We start from the raw sequence: 19,800 nt of genomic DNA, 5'->3' as shown, positions 1-19,800 counted from the left end.
TCTTTCTTTCTTTCTTTCTTTCTTTCTTTCTTTCTTTCTTTCTTTCTTTCTTTCTTTCTTTCTTTCTTTTTGAGGCAGGTAGCTGGTGTGCCAGAACTATCTGACTATTTATTTTCTCATCTTTCCTTGGCTACTTTCCAAGGTGAACTGAACATTGTCTAATGCTGTGCACCTCCCATGACCCCTCAAATGTCTAATATAGAGAAAAAGCTGATTTTTCAGTCTCAGAAATAGCCCTTAGAGTTAAGTTTGTCATTAAAGAAGACACAAGTAGGTTCTTCATAAAACAACCCCCTCTACCCTCCCACACTCAATTCACCCCCATCCCTCTGGTCTCCTGCAATGCACCATTCATTCTCTCCCAATGCACCATTCATTCTCTCCCACTGCACCGATCATTCTCTCCCACTGCACCGTTCATTCTCTCCCACTCTAGTTCTGGGTGAATTGGATGACACACTGAGAGAAAGTTTTCAGGCCACATATCCCATTGGGGATTCAGTCCTAAGCAAACAAGCTTCTCTGATTCGCCACAAGAGCCGTCTGACTCTCCCGTCTCTTGGCTTTCTTGCTCCTCTGCCTCACCTTCCAGCACAGGGCACTGGAAGCTAACAAAAAAAGTCCAGATGACAGGAGGACTAGACCCAAGATGGAGATGATGGAGCCATGGGAATTGAAGCTGTAAGCCACAGCAGTGACCACTATTCCAGCGATGAGGACCACCACAGCAAAGGGGATGATGCAGCGGTAACAGGAGAGCTCAGCACCCCCTGTAGCAGCTGTCAACTGAATCTCACTGACCAAGGGGACTGTGGTGACCACCACTTCGGTGTTGGGGCTCTTCTCCATTGTCACAGGCTTGGAAGATGTTGGGGTTCCCAGGATCTCCTTTATGGGCTCTTCAGTCATTTTTACTAGTGATGTTTCCTAGCTGGGTTCACAGACTAGACCTGGGGGTTCTCTCCAGGGTGGAAGCTGTGGAGGAGACAGAACATATCAGGTAAATGCATCAGAGTGAGCTCTGTAAGTAGAAGTGAAGAGCTGGGGAAACATCTCTGGGGTCTTTTCTAGGAGACACAGATGCATGTGAAAATCAACTTTCATATTTTTTCTCCTGATTGTTTGCGTTCTCTTTGCAAAAAGCAAGATAAAGTGATAGCCATAAAAAAAGGGAAGATATAAAAAGCAGGAAGCACTTTACAGTGCTTAATATACCCTGACGATCTACAAATGTTTTACAAGGCTTTCCGCTCTGTCTATTGCTTCTCATTCCTCTAAATGCACTGAAAAGTCTCAATCCTGATCCAAAAGACAGCCTCCTTCATGGGGAGAATACACTATAAACAATCCTTTGCACGGTTCATTCCAAAACTCATAGCAACTTAGACTCTGCCAATGTTTTCAGGCATAACATGCATTCCAAACTATCACTCATTCACTGCCCACCAAATCAGTGTCAAGACCAGCAGACAGTGTGCAAACGAGGTTCTCCTATAGCAGATGACCGTCAGCAGGTCTTTATTTTTGTAACTATTTAACAGTGCAACATGTGTCCTGGGACCGCGGTGGGGTTGCAGGTCAGCAAAAATTCAGCGGCAATAAGACCAGGATTTGTGATCTGAAATGGGGCTATACCTTCCAATCCATTTGAAAAAGGAAAAGTTGCGGGGGAGGGGGGATTCAGTTTTGTAGGATATGATTTTGTAATTTCTTACATTAAAGTAAGATTAACTCTTAGAGTAATGAGCTGTCAATTCAAAATTTTCCATGGAACTCAACAAGGAATTTCAACACTATGCGGACCATGACATGTATTAAAAAATAAGCATGCTAGATTTTCAGCAAAGTTTTAGACTTTCTTTATTTTCCCATGCCCTTGCTGCGATATACCTTTCTGGATATTTTGAACCAGAACACTTCAGGACAAAATCTGAAACTCTTGGTCAAAAGCGTCTGGTTGAAATGCTGCCTAGGAGAAATCAGTGAATGCTCTTGTCTGCTGTTCAGACATGTTAAGTCATTCTCTTTTGTCTCTGAGAAGTGACAGAGCAGCTAAAGGATCGAGCAATTGCAGTCACTGAAGAAATTTAGGGGAAGATTCTGGAGACTACTTCAATGAGGTTAATACTTTGAACGAATGAAGCATCCACTGAAAACAAATTCAAGCCCAAATCAGCATATCACTCCCTGTGCAATGAAGCTAAATATTAGAACTGCCTGTCTGCCTGTAATTTTTAGTCACCAAAATTAATCACTGCTGTCCAATGATACCCTAGTATCATTACTTGGCCAGTAAAAGGATATTTGAGATTATGTCTGAAAGCAAAAAAAAGTCTTCCCCCAAAGCTGAGGCATAAGCTAACTTGCAAATGAAGATTTGTCCCCAAACGACACACACATACCTCTGAGAAAAGCAATCCATTATCAGGGGAGCCACCGAACTTGGGAGGGAAGAATCAGCAGCGCTTGAGCTTCTTCGGCCAACTTCTGCGAAAAGAGCCTGTAATAGCACGTCTGTCAATAAAATGACAGGACAAGAATCTCCTCTGGGGAAAAGAAAAGATAGAAAAATACTGTGCTGTATGGTTGGTTTCAGATCCTGGAGTTCCTTCTTTTGCTCTACCTCTGTTCCTAAATGACGCTTGTCTTTCCCTCTCTCTCTTTTTATTTCCTCCCCCTCTGGATTGCCCCTCCCTGTCATTTTTTTTTCCTTCGTTCTCTTCCTTGCCAGCAGATTTCGAGTTTTGGCTTCCCCCAACTCTGCTCAGTGACATGATAAGTCAGAATGATTCTAGAGTCCCCAGAGACAGGAGCCAGCTTTTACTTTTATTTCTCTTGCAGCATTTACTAAGTAGACGGCTTTGCATTACTCATTTTTTCCCCAGCTAACCTCCAGATCTTCCTCCCACCCAACAGGCATTTTCATAAGAAAATCCCCGAGTCAGCTCTGCAGACCCAGCTGAGGGGACAGAGCCGAAGGGACAGACTCTTTAGGGCAGCAGGAACAGCTGTGAAGTCATGGGGCAGCTGAATTCAGCCTGTAAGCCTGCAAAAATCCACGTTCCTAGGCTTCCCCAGTATTCTTTATTTATATGTGTGTGGGGCCATGTGAAGCTTAAAACCTCCCTTGTTTGATATTAATTCACTTAGGAATGAGGGTTGGGGATGCAAACGCTATGGTTGAGGGAGAAACCAATCATCTTGATTTAAACACGATCACTTACTTCTCGTGCTAAGAGGTGAGTACTTTTGGCAATGCGGAAATTATCATCACCATCATCGCTGTCATGTACAGAGAGGATCTACTATGGATGTGACATACAGTCTGCATGCATTAACACTAATTCTCACTAGTTTACAAATGAGTTTATAAATAGTTTATAAATGAGGCTTGGAGGGTTTAAATAATCTCACAAAGGTCACACAGAAAGAAAGAAACCCTTATTTTGAACCCCAGTCTTTAATGGGCACATAAATCATGTGGAGAGCTCGTTAACTGTAGAATCTGATTTAGTAGGTCTGTAACAAGCTCCTGGCTGATGCCAATCTGCTGCTCCTTGGCCCACTTTTAGGAGAAAGATATTTTAAACATTCAAGTAGACATGGTTTGATGCATCACACTCTCAAACAATAAAGTTAAAGGTTTATATCTGCCCATTCCCCAAGTGGCCTTACAGATTTATACTTTTTTTTAAGATAAGCTATTGGAAATTTTAAAGCCCTAGATTGCCTTTTTAAGAGAAAAATGAGATAGTACTTGGACACTATTAAAAGCTCACCCCTATACTTCTGTAGCTAAATGATATCCATCCTCTATATTTTAATCTCTACAAGTTTTAATAATTTCTTTTTAATTAATATGGCGAATCTACAAATGTGAATTAGATCTCGGAAGAGATTTGTTCCCTTCTTCCTCTTGGGGTTGTTAGATTTCTTTAACTATTGGTGCAGTGCTTGGATGTTCCTAGGCATCTCCCTTCTGTTCTAAGATAGCCTTCTGCATCTAGTAAAAATACTTTGATGATTTTATCATAAAGGGGGAGGGAACAGAAGTCCTTTTTTCTAGAATGGAAGTCAGAGAGAGGGCTTCTTCATCGCAAAAAAAAAAAAAAAAAAAGTTGAAAAGTCCCAGAGGCCTGACTTCACCAAGTAAGGGGAGACCAGCATGCTGAGAACCCTGAGTACCTGGCCAACCAGGTACAACCCAGCTACAAAGTCCTCCTAGCTGCCATCCTTGTACTTTTAAAATGTGGGGTCACAAGAGATAGAGCCATCATCCAGGAGAAATGCTGGTGTCAAAGATAAGGGATGCTTAGGACCAGGGCATTTCAGCACTTGCCAACACTGCCCTGGGAAGATGGTGATACGGAGGCTGCTGGCTACATACATTGGAGGCTTTGGGGATGCTCCTTATAAGAGCATCAATCCCTCCCATCTGCAATGTGTGGACTTTGGGCACAGTTCCTCTCCATCTCCTAGCATAGGTCTCTTTCCCCCCAAAATAATCCAGTAAACCCACTGAAGCTCTCAGTATCACCTTACCCTGTTGAATATCATAGTCCCCTATTACCAAAATCAAAGGTAATGAATCCAACTTTCACCAGAGAGAAACCAGAGGCACCATTTTTCCGCAGTGAGCCCTTGACTGAATCTGTAATAAGGGACAGTGAGTGTATCTGTGTGCTGGGAACGGGGGCAAGTCTGTCATTACTTGTAACACCAAAGCATTCTTCAGCCTTTCCAGGCTCCAAGCATCTCATTCACCCTAATTCTTCACAGAGAGTGTGCATATGCCTAGATACACAGATGCACATCTTCAGACTCTAAGTAGACAACCAATGATTTGTATTGATAAATACAAAGACGAAGAAAGCTTTGGGATAACACAGAAGTTGTATACGAAGAATAGGCACCAATCATTATACTCACGGACACACACAGTTTCAACTGACTTTTATCTCTTCGAGTTGAAATGCAGGGAGAATTCCTAGTGATCAGTGCTGATGTCTTTGAATATTTTTACCTGCTTCCACTCTGTGCCTATAAGATACTAAACCTCCTTGGGAACTCCTTAAGGGACACCTGCCCCCAAATGCAGAATCTTATCCACAATGAAACCAGTCTTCTTTCTGCAAGCCTTTCAGAAGGGAGAAGAAATCTTTCTGGTTCTTTTTAAAACACATGGCTCCAGGAGATTCTTTTAAGTTTGGGGAACTTTTCAGAAAGCTTCCAGTGCGTGAATTAAGTCAATGCCCCCCACCACCCCCTTTTACCCCTCTGTAGGCATTCAACATTTTTTCCCAGATCTTTCAAAAAGCAAGGCAAAGATTCTTACCTTTCCCAGCCAGAATCCGACTGAGACAGCTGCCCGCCTCGGCCAACAGCAACCCAGAGAGGGGGATGCAAATCACCACACTAGGGACTGTAAACAAAGTACTCAACAAGGCTTAAACACAATTAAGGGGCCGGAGAAAACTTGGAGAGAGGAAATCCTTTAAGTGCCGCTGCATTTTGTTCGGTTTCCCTGTATGAGAATGTTATCCATATTTTTAAAAAGGGAATCAAGTTTGAAAAGAATGTCCTGCTTTGTTTTACTCTCTTTATAGCCTCATTCAGGCTTTCATTTTCAAGATGTTCCCTACCCAAAGCCCCCATCCTGATACTCCTCTGTCCTACTTGGAACCTGCAGAAAAGAATTTGTCATCTTTGTTCTATACTTCCAGGCGGGTGTGGGGTTCGGGAGGTATGTGGGCATGGGGAGCGGGGTGTAAACTAATCTCTTTCATCCTAATATGCATGTAAGAAGAGGAGTAATTGAAGAGGAGGACTCATGGTGAAAATGGCATGTGGTTTCTTGTGTGGACCCTTTCCCTAAAGTCCCAGACAGGAGTGGTCTTTTCTGCGCTCTTCATCAGAGGATGGCAAGGCACCATGGGAATGATGGTTTACTGGAAAATCACATCTCTGAGGAACTGAACTGCTAATCAGCACCTAATTTCCAGGCTTCAACATCAGTCTGGTGCTGGGAAATTGAGACCACCCTGCAACATGTAACATTCCCACCAAAGGCATCATAAACAGCAGAGCTTGCTAGTCTGGAGAGAATTTCCCCAAATTTGAAAAAATCTTATTTCACTCAGAAATGAGATTAGAAACAAAGCTATTTAGGGGCAGGGGATACAGAAGTGGAGGAGGGCAGGGAAGATGATGATGACAAAGAGGAGATTTCGCCCCTTTCCCTTTGATAGAAGCCAAGGTTCAGTCCCTGGGCTGGAAAGGGGGCGCATTTTGATTTTGCCATTGACTTTATGCTGTTGAAGACCTGGAAATTGCTCCTTTGGGAACACACAAACTTTGCATTTTGTGAAGAGCACCCCCACGTGTATTCAATTACTCGCCCATATTTGCTTTCAGTTTGCCTTTGCTTGGTGTGGTTCAGTTGGCTAATTTCCAGCAGCTCTGAAGATGCCAGTTCCTTCCGGCACTCTGTCCAATCACTGCATGCCTTTGATCTGGGTCATCACCCAGTCCAGTTGGATTCAGTGAGATTTGGGAAGCTGGCCAGTTTTTCTCCTTTCCAATGCTTCTTTTAAGGGTGTGTCTGCATTTATGTTCTGAAATCACTAACATTTTGGAAAGTGATCTGTGCTTGTGTGTTCATTTTGGATAACAGGTCATGTTATTACTGCTTTCCCCCACACCATTCCCCACCCCCAGGCACTTTTCTTTGAGCCCTAGGACATTAAATAGAGAGATCTGATAGCACCAAGAGGAACAATGGGTATGCCTTAGATATAAATATATATTTTACTATTTGCTGGTCAATTTCCAGCTACCAGAAACTCATGAAGTCCACGTGAGTATAAAAAGGAAAACATACATCTTTTAGATACACATCCTGGTCACCATTCTCTTACCCATTTTGTTCTGAGTAACTACGAATGATCATATAAACATAAAAAAACAGAGTTGCTAAATCAAATGACACAGTGGAACCTTAGGGAGGGCTGAGTAAATCACCTCTCACTTCAACAAGAGCTAATGGGCACTCCAGCCTCAGATGAGAAATGATTTTCTTGTTTCAAAATCTGAATATAAAAAAACAAAACAAAACAAAATCTGAATATATTTTGAAACTGCTGTGTTCCTGATACATCACCATGTATCTTGCATAATCCTTTGTATTTATGTATTATTATTCTTTTGAGCCCTAAGATGAGGAACCTCGAAGGTAAAGAGTTATAGCAAATTGGGCTACTACTAGGGAGAGAGGTGAACCAGGATTCAAGCCTAAGTGCTGCTTTCTCCTGTGTTGTGCTGAGAAGACTATTGTGTAGTATTTATGAGGTTGCGTGTCTCTTTCTAACTTCAGAGGAAGTCCCGTTTTCTTGGGTTCAGGATGACATAGTCTCACTAGGTTTAGTTTTGGAAAAGCGTTTTGAGAAGGCGTACCTATTGCTTCTAGGATGATGAAACCATGTGTGTTGCCTCATATGCATCTGGGTTTTGAAATTGAGCTGTCCTCTTACTAAGCAGATCTGGGGAGGTTTGAGACACACCCTAGTACCAGTGGAGTCTTGCCAGATGCCACGGCAGTAGGGACATTTCAGATGTCACCCAGGCCATTCCTGTGCTTTCACGAACATTTAAGTTCCACTGGTATTTACTATACTCTTCTCAGGTGCCAGGGATTTGTTTAATGTTCTAGTTGAGAAGGTACAATCTAGTAAATAAAGCATGGTCTCTGCTCTCAGTGAGCTCATAGCCTAGGACAGGAAAGCCACAAAGCAACCTATGTGAGTAACCTTTTTACTAGAGGGGATAACAAGCTGCTATAGGAAGCCCAGGCAAAAATAAGTCAGCCTGGCATGAGTGGGAGGGGAACGCTTGATGGCAGGCAGACATTGAGAGTATTATAAGTAGGGAAGGAGAGAAGGTGAGTCTAGGTGGAAGGATGCATATAAACATAGCTCAGAAAAGTGTGAGTCCTCACCGAGAGCTTGGAGTAGCCTGTGTGGTTGACTTGTAGAGCACCTGGGACAGACAGAGAGCAGTCCGAATAAGACTGGAAAGGGTTTATGGTGAGATTATGGCCTCAAGGTCAAGTTGGGACTGTATTCTGAGAACAATGTGTTTTTTGAGCAGAATGGCATGGTCAGCTCTCTGCATTATCACAAGTAGCCTGGCTACTTGTGGGAAGTCAGAGAGTATGACTGGGACACCAGTTAGAAAATCTCTGTGATTGTCCAGGTGAAAGGTCCTAGGGGCCTGATATTAGGAAATGTGGGCAGGTCTAAAGACACCATAATAGACAGAATCAGCAGAACTTGGCAGTGAATTTTCTGTGGGAGAGGTGATCAAGGGAGAGGGAACTGTAAGGTTTTAAGGCCTAAGTAATTAAGAGCTTGGTGATACTGTCACCAGAAATAGAAGGCCAGGACAAAGAGCAGGTAGGGTAGAGGATGCACGCTTAATTTTGTTAGCATACCTGGCCACTTCTCCAGTGGAGAGGCATTATTGCCCGCCTACTAATTCATGAACCATTGTTTGAATTGCCAAATAATGTTGTTATTAGCTCACAGGTAAATTTGCCTCTAAAATTATAAATGAATTTATAATTACCTCATTCCATACATATACACACAATTGATGTACATTGTATACACACATGACTTGACATTGCTAACTTTTTTCATACAACAAGAAAGTCAATATTTTAAGAATTCCAGTTTGAGCCTTTGGTTGTCCTGACTATATGCAAAGAATATATTGATCCCATTTTAAAGTTCAATTTTAAACTTTGTGAAAACAACATAAATAGCAATCCTTTTGTACGACTGTGCACCATGAGAAAATCACCCCACAGATGTTTTCCAGGAATGAAAGTGTTTTCTCCTGCATTGATCACTACTCCAAGCAAGGGACTACTCATGTAGAAGACTACATAAGGAAGTTCCAATCTCCCCATATCACAGGTGGAGAACAGCCTTTGTCTTACCAAGAACTAATTTTATGTTCCCCCGAGTTAATGCAAAAAAAAAAAAAAAGCAGTCCAAGTCCCCTGTGGATTTCTTTAGAAATGTCATGTTTGGTCCTTATGCAATGTAAGCAAGACTTCATATTGGGGTTTACCAAGATCATGTTGACTGGAAAGTCTCCCACATCCTCAAGGATGGTATCAGCAATTGTGTGTGCTCAGAAAGTCTTTGCCAAATAAATGAACAAATAAAAGAATGACTGTACACTGAAGTCAAATATAAACTTGGGAACTCAGAGCATTATTCAAATGGATAATTTCAAAGTGACCTGCTATTTAGTGCTAAGTACATTAATTATTCAGTTACTACTGGCATTTTTTCAGTATTCTTTGGATGGTAGTTACCATGTAGATTCAGCCACAGGCTTCACCTAATAATAAACAAACATTTACTGAGCACTTACCTTATGCTATACACCTTTTATAGATTTATTATATATATATATTATTATATATATTATTATATATTTTATTATTTCATTTAATACTCACAGATAATCCAGGAGGTCGCTAGAAATAGTCCCATTATACAAAAGAAGAGATGAAGGGACTTGCCTGGGGACGTCACCGTTTGGAAAATGGTAGAGTCCAGGGTTAGACTCAAAGCCTGTTTGACTCCAAAGTTTCCCTCTTAATCCCTGCGCAATATTGTTTCTGTGTTCAGTTGATGTGCACACTTTCTATTGCTCACAAGTTTATACTTCATCTGAAATAAACTCTTGAGTTTTGAAATGATTGTTTTGCCAGAAGAAACACACAATCACCTTCCCATAGAAACTCTGTAGGGGCCACTGATGGAGAGAAGGGCCAGTTCAAGAAACTGTTTGAAAATATTTTTATCCACTCACAATCTGATATCCACAACGTGGGTGGGTAGTGGAAAGGGAACCATTTGCCCATCTGAACTTAGTTCAAAATAGAACTATTTATCTTATGAGCTTATCTTATGGAACAATGCAGAGAACAGATCTCTTGCTTTCTTTCTTTAGATAAAAATTTTAAAGTTTTGCTTCAGAGAGGAGATGGTACCTTGCTGTCTCCTTTTTGTTTACTTAAATAAACTATACAGGAAACAGGCATCATTGTCTTTGTAAAAGCAGTTGTAAAGCTTGGTCAAACTAATGATCCCAAGACAGTGGTGTGACCGCAGAACGAGAACACAATGTTTCTTCTGTTGTGTCTTGAGGGGCACCCAAGCTCACTTTCAACTCCAACTGGCCACTTGTGCTTGGTGGGTAAATCTGCCATCAATAACTTTGGATGACTTCCAATTTGATGGGCTCAGGAGTCTCAGGAGAACCTCTCTCCCCTTATTTCTTGGTATTTATTTTCCAAGTTAAACTTAGTTTGGAAAACTTTCTTTATAGCTCCAGTTTAACTTGATCTTTTTTCCTAGGGTCACAGGGTAAGGTTTTGGATCCCTTCCACAGCAAAATGAACATCTCTGACTCTCCACTCTGGTTGTGCAATGAAAACAGCCATGAACAGAAAGTCAGGAAACTTGGATCTGAATCTTCTTTCCTCTCTTTCAGAGTTCTGTCTGTCGGACTTCAGGGTCCCGTCTGTAGATCTTTTACTATTCTTTCTTTTTATTCTATTTTTAAAAATCCTATTTGGGCTCATAATATCTGAGAACTTAGACAAGACAGCTTGGGGGAAACTGCTAACACTGCCACCCAAGCTACCAGAACATCTGTAGGAAGCCTCTTAAAAAAAAAAAAAAAAAAAAGTCCCTGGTTCAGCATCTGTCAGCAAAGCCATTGACCTCTTACTGTGGATATTCATCTACTTCCCAGTGAAGAGAGTCACAGACATCTGGCTCAGAGGCTGACTGCAGTGCAAAGGTTTTCTTCAGTTCCAGTCAGAAATTCTAGGTTTGCAGTGATCACACACTAATTTCCACTCTTGCCTGTCCCAAGCCAGTGCAGTAGGGAGTGTTGGGTGTCCAAGGAGATCAATAACAAGATAAATAGTCAATTGAATTTGGAAGTCAAGCAGCAGGGGTCCGAATTCCCACTTGGGGAGCCTTCCTCTGCTGTAACTGACATGACATGACGTAAGTCGGAGACCTCAGTTCACGGTTTTATGTGACAGGACACAGGAGCACCTGGTGTTAGGGAGGACTGATAGGAAAGCCTAAGGGTGAGTCTCTGGGAACAGGAAGCAGGGACCGCTATACCAATGAGGCTCTGGGACAGAGAATTTTGACAGGTTTTGTAGAAGCAACTGGGCTCTCCAGAAGCTGCCAAAAGGGTGCCACACGGAGCGGGTACTTCGTTCGTGCTTCTCCCCTCCCAGGCCACAGGATCCAGAAAGAGCAGCTGTGCCATTCGCTGTGTGACCCAGTGGATTCCTAGTGTTCCCAGTTCACATTCTCAAGTTTATGGATTAGAACTGAGAAAAGGATAGCCTATATATTCCTCTCTCTTTTTTTTTTTTTTAAAGATTTTATTTATTTATTTGACAGAGAGAGACACAGTGAGAGAGGGGGAAGCAGGCTTCCCGCTGAGCAGGGAGCCCCATGCGGGGCTCGATCCCAGGACCCTGGGATCATGACCTGAGCCGAAGGCAGACGCTTAACGACTGAGCCACCCAGGCGCCCCTATATTCCTCTCTTTCTAAAATTCCTTTTTATTTTCTTTGTGGTGGGATCATGGTCTTAACACCATCAAGTATATTCCGTACCCCAGCAAGGATTTGGACTCCCCGCATCAGAACCGCACAGGGTACTTGTCAAAAATACAGGTTTCTGGGCTCCAGCCCAGACCTACTGCATGACAGCCTCGGGATATTTGGCGTGCATGTGTGTGTATGTGAAGGTGTATGTCTTTGAAAGGTCAGGAATCTGCATTGTTTTATATGTGTCCCAAATGAAGTTTGAGATCCTCTGCTTGATGCTAATATGGCAAGCTGTCAAGTATTTGAGCCTAACCACACTACTCCTCTGGATAAAACCCATCGGTGGTTTCTCTTTGTTGAAGGTTTGGAACCTCAGCATTACACACAAAGCACAAAGCCCCTTCCTCTCCAGCCTCTGCTCCAGGTTGGATCAAGTCACAGATTACAGCTACAACATACTTTTTCATGTTCCTCATGACTTGCTGGTTCCTACTCCTAGAGACTCACGACGATGTGTACTTCTCTTTCCCGACTACCTCAAGTATCCCCTTCACTGATAAGTCTTCCTCCATCTTCAGATCAGGTAGGTTTCAGTTCCCTTCTACGTGTCCACATCCTGCTCGAAGCCAGGGTTTCTTAAGCTGGGCATGTTTAATATTTGGGGCTGGATGATTCTTTTTTGTGGAGGGACTGACCTGCTCATCGCAAGATGTTTAGTAGCATCCCTGGCCTCTACCCACTAGATGCTGGTAGCAACCTCTGAGCTGAGAACCAAAAATGTCTTCAGACATTGCCACGTGTCCCCTGAGGGCAAAATTGTACCAGATTGAGAACACTGCTCTACTTACATATAGTCCTCACCAAATTATGTAGAAAGTAGCTGTTTGCTTGTTTATCTCTTCTAAGAGTCTAAGAGTTCAGGTGCAGGGGCTATACAAAATTTATCCTCATGACCCCTGTGCCAAAGCATAACACCCAATGCATACAGTAGGCATATAACACATATTTCCTCCGTAGCAAGACTTTGAGGTGCCAGGTGTCAGAAGACCTAGATTTTAGCTTATCTTGGTTGGCTCTATTGCTTAAAATGTGGTGACTGTGGACAAATCAGGTAGCATCTCTGTGCTCTGGTTTCCTCATTTGGTTCTGGTTCTTTTCTGCTTTGTGCTAGGATGGCTGCTTCCTGGTATGCTGACCTTTAATATCAGTGGTAGGAAATTAAACAGGTTTTACATCTGCAACTGCTCAGGATTCACAGTATTAATAGGGAGATTCATCCACTCTGAAGGATGATTTTTTTTCCCTCTAATACACCCTATGAAATGCCTCTTTGGTTATTTCATTATCTTCAAGAAAGGCTTCTCTTTCTCTCTCTCTCCCTGTTTCTTTCACTCTCTCTCTCTCCTTCTCTGTTTGCCTACTTTATGACTTCCTTTTACATTCTGGGCATTCCATCACTGTGGCTTCTGTGTTCTCCCAGCACTGTGGTGGGCTGGTTTATATATCTTGCTCCCTCCTTTAAGCAGAAGGAATTAGTTTCCAGATTGAATTCAGCTAAGAAGGACCCCTGTTGCAGGGAAATGTGGACTCTGCCACCACCAACTCCCCTCCACCAGCAGCTGGCTGGGGCTTTCCATTAACCATTTCATGCCCTGAACTTGGAGGCTACGGAAAGCACTGACAAATTGTAAAATTCTACGTAAATGAGTCACAAAGTGCCAGACACATATCCTTTAGCCTGCAAGGGGGGCTTGAAAATCATCTAGTCTAGCTCTTTCATTTTCAACTTGGGAACAGTGAAGCCTGAACAGATCAGGGGACTCACTCATTACTATTTTCTTTGCAGTTTCTTACGATCTCAAAAAGTCAATCTCAATCATTCTGTTGCTTTCTTAATGCATCACAGCTAATCTTTATTTTCCATCTTTTCCTATACTTCATGATCCTCTCTTTAAGCTTAAAATAAGAATTTCCTTTCAATACAGGGTTTGGGGATGTCTCATCTGAAGGAGGTGACAGATGTTTTTAAAATAGTGAGCTCTGTTTTTCTAGGTCTACAGTAGCACATGGTTTAGAAGGATGAACAAGGTTTTGTTTTGTTTTTACCCCCAAGGGACAGTTCTTTTCATGCAAATTGAAAATAGCTCTGTTCTATTCCTCGATTTTTTTTCCTTACAACTTTCTTTTAAAAACTTCTTAGGCAGATTACCAGGATTTGTTTATAAGAAGACAGCTGTTGAGAAAATGTGCAGTGCTCATTAGCCACTAAAATGTTTTCTATTCGAGAATTTTTGAAAACTTGCAATATAAATGCACCTGTCTCTTAGCTTACCTGAAGAGCTCATGGATGGTTTTGTTAAGAAACTTGGCAGCCTGTTGCAACCTGAGAGTCTAGGATTGCTCATTGCTGATCAAAACAATGGTGTTTCCTTGGGGACTCAGATGAGTAAAAAACTACAGTGGGTGGAGGGAGACTGACATAGGATTTCAAACTTTGGTTTTGCTAAACAAGTACAGGAAAAGGAAAAAAAAAAAAAAGAAGACCACCATCATCCATAGTCATGATGGTTTCTTAAAAGAAAGAGTACTATTGCTCAAAAACAAAAAAACAAAACAAAACAGGATATAATCTCACGACATTGATTTTACTTTTTCACATTTTGAAAGCATGTCTCCGAATCAGCATGTTGAAACCACCAAACCTAGATTAATTAATCCAAGAACCAGAGTGGGGAATTATAATGTCAAATCCTGTTAAAAAAAAAAAAAAAAGGAAGAATATACTTCTTTGATTTGTATTGGTATTAACTATTGCTCATGTCATTTGTTTCTCCAGTTGGGGCCAGGTGTTAATTATGTCTGAAGATTTCTAGATTACTAGGGAAACAGCACAGTGGAATCCATATGCCCAGACTCACAGACCTGGTGGGGAGAACCTCTAACTTTGCCACCACATTCCATAAACCACTTAACCTGTTTGCTTCTTCATCTTTAAAAACACGACCTATTTCACAGGATGTTGCATAAAATGAAATTATAAATCTGCAAGCACTTAATAAACTATAAAGTGGTCTATGGCTGTGAGATTTTGTATCTCTAAACTTTGTGGACTTTTTTAAAAAAATTAAAACCTTATCAAGGTTGTGTTAATCTGTCTACAATGTCGGATGAAATTTATCAACCTACATTTTTCATAGGAGAGGACAGTATATAAAGTATGTGTCAGTGCCTGGCATAAAACAGACCATTATTTTTATTCCCTTTACCCACTTGGAGTACATTTTTGACTCTACAGATAATATAAATGCCAAACATTTCACAATATAAGTGATCGCGAAAATTTGAAAATTTTTTGGATACGTGAGTGAAAAGGATATCAAAATAACCTTTAGGTTATGAAACCATAAAACCAGCTACAAACCAGCTCTTTCACCTCACTTCCTTCTCTTACTCCTCTGCGCCCTCTGCCGACTGCATATGTGTATTGCATTAGCAAATTTAACTCTTGAACAAAAGTATCACAATTTTCCCCAGCCCACGACTGAAAGTCCTAACACACAAATTACCACTTCAAGGAATCACGGTGCCTTCTTTTTCAATTTTAATAATACCAGGAAAACTTAGTCATAATGTAAAAACTAAATAGGGATAAATATAAATAGAAAATAAAAAATCAAATGTTAACTCTACCTTCAATAGAACTATCAACATTTTGCTGTATCTTTATTCTATTTTGTCTTCATAAGATGTATGTTATTTTTCTTACAAAGATAGAGTTATGCTGTATATAATTTTTACAAACTTGTTTTTAGCACTGTTTATGGTAAACCTCTTTCCATGTCAATAAAATGGACCATAAAGTGGCTCCCTCGTGTTCCATTGCAAGGATATCCCATATACCTTTATACGTTTATAAAGTACAGTCTGATTTCAGCTTTTCTGATGCTGGTTTGTTTGTTTGTTTTTAATTTTACTCTTATGCCCCATATTGTCCATGAAGATAGGTCAGAAGCTAAAGCAAAAATTGATAATACTTCATAATTAATATTAGGGGCAAAAAATGATACACCAGTACCCAAGATCTCAATATGCTGTATTGTTAAATATTTCTATTGCCTGTTTCCATTTCCTGCACTGCTTATGCTTTTCTACTAAATTGGATTAAAATATATTTGTCATAAGCAAAGAGTAACATTTTAGAAAGGTTTAAAGTCTTTTTCCCAATAAGACTCAAGACTCAAGATATTTCATCTCCAAAATGAGAGTTGACAGCATGAACAAGAAAAAATCAGAGGTCTGGAAAGCCCGAGTGAAAATTAGAAATATATTTGCCATGTTCAACTCCCAATGAAGGAATGAATATCCTCTATTATACTGAGAAAAGTCCGGTTAGTGGGAAGCTGAAGATAAACTTGAGAGTTTTCTCAAGACTCACAGGAAATAATAAATAATTGAAAATAATGGGAGAAAAAAGATAGGAAATTAGGAGTCTGAAAGATGTAGTTTGTGCAAAGTAGGAATTCCACAGCAGGAACTGGAACCACAAGAGAACACAAGCAAAAATAAAAGCAACAGAAGAAGAAATTTTTGAGCTAAATAAATATTTGAGTTTAAAGTTTAAAAATGGTTCACTGAAAGTAAATGGGACACATGCCTATAGGTATAACCAGGCAAAGCTCTTGAACATGAAAGACAAATCAAACTTTTCATAAGAACAAAGGCTCTTACAAGAGTCTAAAATATGTATTTTAGAGAGAAATACAAGCCAAGCAATTCTCCCTAATACTAAATACCAATCTTCAATGTTTATAGGACTTTGAGGATTAATCAAAATTAAGAACTCAAGAATAGGGACGCCTGGGTGGCTCAGTCAGTTGGGCGTCTGCCTTAGGCTCAGGTCAAGGTCCCAGGGTCCTGGGATCGGGCCCCGCATCGGGCTTCCTGCTCGACGGGGATCCTGCTTCTCCCTCTCCCTCTGCCTGCCCTTCCCCCTGCTTGTGCTTGTGCTGTCTCTCTCTCTGTCAAATAAATAAAAATAAAAGCCTAAAAAAAAAAAAAAAGAACTCAAGAATAGTGAAGGCGTAGTTTAAAGTTTCCTTTCATAAACTTTTTTTTTTTTTTTGCAGAGTTCCAGTAAGGAAAACCAGCAAAAGCTTAGCTCTTACTTGTGAAGCAGGGATGGAGGACTGGAACTTGACCTGCTAGTTTGCCCTCCTTCCCATGATGGGGCCAGAGGTACCTCCTCAGACATTTTGAAAACCACTGTTCTAGTCCATTTAATAACATGAAATAGGAAAATAATTGGTATAGCTATTGGAAAAGCTATGGTGAATTTATCCTTTTATCCTCCCCTGGCAATATGATTGTATATATAGAAAACTGAGAACAACTTAAAAACGAATGGAACTAACAAAAGACTTTAGTGTGGTGATCAGTTTATACATATATACTTAGATATATTTATACATATATACACACACACATATATGAAGATCAACAGAATATATGCACATACAATTCATATATTTGTGTGTATATATTCTGATACTGAATATATGAATATCATATAATAATGAATATCAGAATGCAGAGCAACAGAATTCCTTGATTAATTCCCTCAACAGATGTTTATATACCAGGTGTGTGCTAAGAACTGGGGACACAGTGTTGAGAGGGATGGGCAGGTCTAGATGTTGAGCTTGTGCTCTGATGGAGGAGACAGATGCTCAGCTAATTTCAGATCAAGATCAGTGCTAGGAAGAAATTAGCATTTATTTGTTTAGCTTTTATTGTTTTCCTCTTGCCCCCACTGGGATACAGGTCCAATCACAAGTGGAAATCATTTTTTTTAGGGGGGAGGGGTAGAGTAAGAGGAAGAGAGAGAATCTTAAGCAGGCTCCAGGCCTATCGGGGAGCCCAACATGGGGCTCGATCTCACGACCCTGTGATCATGTCCTGAGCCGAAATCAAGAGTCAGACACTTAACTGACTGAGCCACCCAGGCACCCCTGGAAATCAATTTTGTACAGGAAAAAAAAAAAAAAAGCCAAAGGCTGAGTTAGCACATAAGAGGCTGGGGAAGAAGATTCTCTGGAGAAAAGATTTGGGCTGACACGTGAAAGATGGGAATGAGTGAGGAGTGTGGAGAGGGCGGACATGTGGCTGGACCCCAGACACTGGGGACCAGCAGGCTGGAGGGCAGTGAGGGGAGAATGGGGAAGATGAGGACAGGGCTCCCAGGAAGGGCTAGTCAGACAGCACAGGACGCTGTAAGCTAGGGTGAGAACACTGATAGAAAGAAGTGAACAAACCTAAGCTATGTGGAAAGTATAAATAGCAAAAACTGTTGACTAATTGCATGCGGGTTTTGAAGGAAAGAAAGCGGTATCAGTAGGAGGTTTTCAAACTTCCAAAAAGATCTGATGGGCACAACACCGTAGGGAGATGGCGGCAAGGAGAGGCGACCTGAATGAGTCCTTTCCCCAGGTGCAACTGGCCTCAGCTAGGTCGTCCGAATTCACGAAGGACTTAGTCTATATTCCCGGAGAAGACAGCGAGGCTTCTGACCCAGACTTGAGACCTGCCCTCTGAGAGAGGACTCCAGGCGTGCAGAAAAAAAGGGCCACAGTGTTTATTCTGATGAGTATCAGAGCGCAGCCTGGGGACCACAGCCCAAGTGAAACCCTAAACTTTTGTCTGAAACGCCCTAGTGCTGAACTCAGATCCCCCACAGTGATTAGTCAGGGCAGCGGAAGGGATTGAGAAATACAATACTTCCAGCTCATCTCTGGAATCCCTTTACTGGAAGGAAGGTGGTTGATGACCTTATTCTCTGATCCCTTCCAGAATTCAAACACCTGGTTTTCTGAACTGTCAATTTTTTTTTTATTTTTTAATTTTTAATTTTATTATGTTATGTTAGTCATCATTAGTTTTTGATGTAGTGATCCACGATCCATTGTTTTCATATAACACCCAGTGCTCCATGCAATACGTGCCCTCCTTAATACCCATCACCGGGCTAAACCATCCCCCCACCCCCCTCCCCTCTAAAACCCTGTTCCTTTCTCAGAGTCCATAGTCTCTCATGGTTCATCTCTCCCTCCGATTTCCCCCCCTTCATTTTTCCCTTCCTTTTCCTAATGTCCCCCATGCTATTCCTTATGTTCCACAAATAACTGAAACCATATGATAATTGACTTTCTATGCTTGACTTATTTCACTTAGCATAATCTCCTCCAGTCCCATCCATGTTGATGTAAAAATTGGGTATTCATCCTTTCTGATGGCTGAGTGATATTCCATTGTATATATGGACCACATCTTCTTTATCCATTCATCTGTTGAAGGGCATCTCGGCTCTTTCCACAGTTTGGCTATTGCAGACATTGCTGCTATGAACATTGGGGTGCATATGGCCCTTCTTTTCACTACTTCTGTGTCTTTGGGGTACATACCCAGGAGTGCGATTGCTGGGTCATAGGGTAGCTCTATTTTTAATTTTTTGAGGAACCTCCACACTGTTTTCCAAATTAGCTGTACCAACTTGCATTCCCACCAACAGTGTAAGAGGGTTCCCCTTTCTCCACAACCTCTCCAACATTTGTTGTTTCTTTCCCTGTCCATTTTTGCCATTCTAAGTGGTGTAAGGTGGTATCTCAATGTGGTTTTGATTTGAATTTCCGTGATGGCTAATGATGTTGAACATTTTTTCATATGTCTGTTAGCCATTTGTATGTCTTCTTCGGAGAAGTGTCTGTTCATGTCTTCTGCCCATTTTTTGACTTGATTTTGTTTTTTGGGCATTGAGTTTGAGAAGTTCTTTATAGATCTTGGATACCAGCCCTTTATCTGTAGTGTCATTTGCAAATATCTTCTCCCATTCTGTGGGTTGCCTCTTTGTTTTGTTGACTGTTTCCTTTGCTGTGCAGAAGCTTTTTGTCTTGATGAAGTCCCAAAAGTTCATTTTTGCTTTTGTTTCACTAGCTTTTGGAGATGAATCTTAAAAGAAGTTGCTATGGCCAATGTCAAAGAGGTTACTGCCTATGTTCTCTAGGATTTTGATGGATTCCTGTCTCACATTGAGGTCTTTCATCCATTTTGAGTTTATCTTTGTGTATGGTGTTAGAGAATGGTCGAGTTTC

The 19,800-nt window shown here is 41.2% G+C and overlaps 2 protein-coding genes across 3 annotated transcripts in view; one reads left to right on the top strand and one right to left on the bottom strand.

Annotated features, from left to right (window-relative positions):
• The window catches only part of PCTP (phosphatidylcholine transfer protein), a 255,791-nt gene that overhangs the window by 203,750 nt on the left and 32,241 nt on the right, over positions 1-19,800 (top strand). The window contains exons 1-2 of one of the 2 annotated variants that reach the window (XM_035026796.1): positions 12,052-12,239; positions 16,783-16,891. In XM_035026796.1, coding sequence (XP_034882687.1) covers positions 16,877-16,891 — 15 coding nt within the window. In that variant the 5' untranslated portion in view covers positions 12,052-12,239; positions 16,783-16,876. Of the gene's footprint in view, positions 1-12,051; positions 12,240-16,782; positions 16,892-19,800 lie in introns of those variants that run through there. The other variant, XM_035026795.1, reaches the window with a different exon arrangement.
• On the bottom strand, positions 17-2,630 carry TMEM100 (transmembrane protein 100). Its single transcript, XM_035026797.1, has 2 exons — positions 2,403-2,630; positions 17-975 (listed from the first exon to the last, which is right to left on the bottom strand). Exon 2 carries the CDS (start codon positions 907-909, stop codon positions 505-507), a length of 405 nt encoding a protein of 134 aa, XP_034882688.1. The 5' UTR covers positions 910-975; positions 2,403-2,630; the 3' UTR covers positions 17-504.

This window comes from Mirounga leonina, unplaced genomic scaffold (assembly GCF_011800145.1).
Source record: "Mirounga leonina isolate KUSES-001 unplaced genomic scaffold, KU_Mleo_1.0 Mir_200, whole genome shotgun sequence".
Classification (NCBI taxonomy): domain Eukaryota; kingdom Metazoa; phylum Chordata; class Mammalia; order Carnivora; family Phocidae; genus Mirounga; species Mirounga leonina.
Note: the sequence above shows the minus strand (reverse complement) of the source record. Positions and strands in the feature narration are given on the sequence as shown.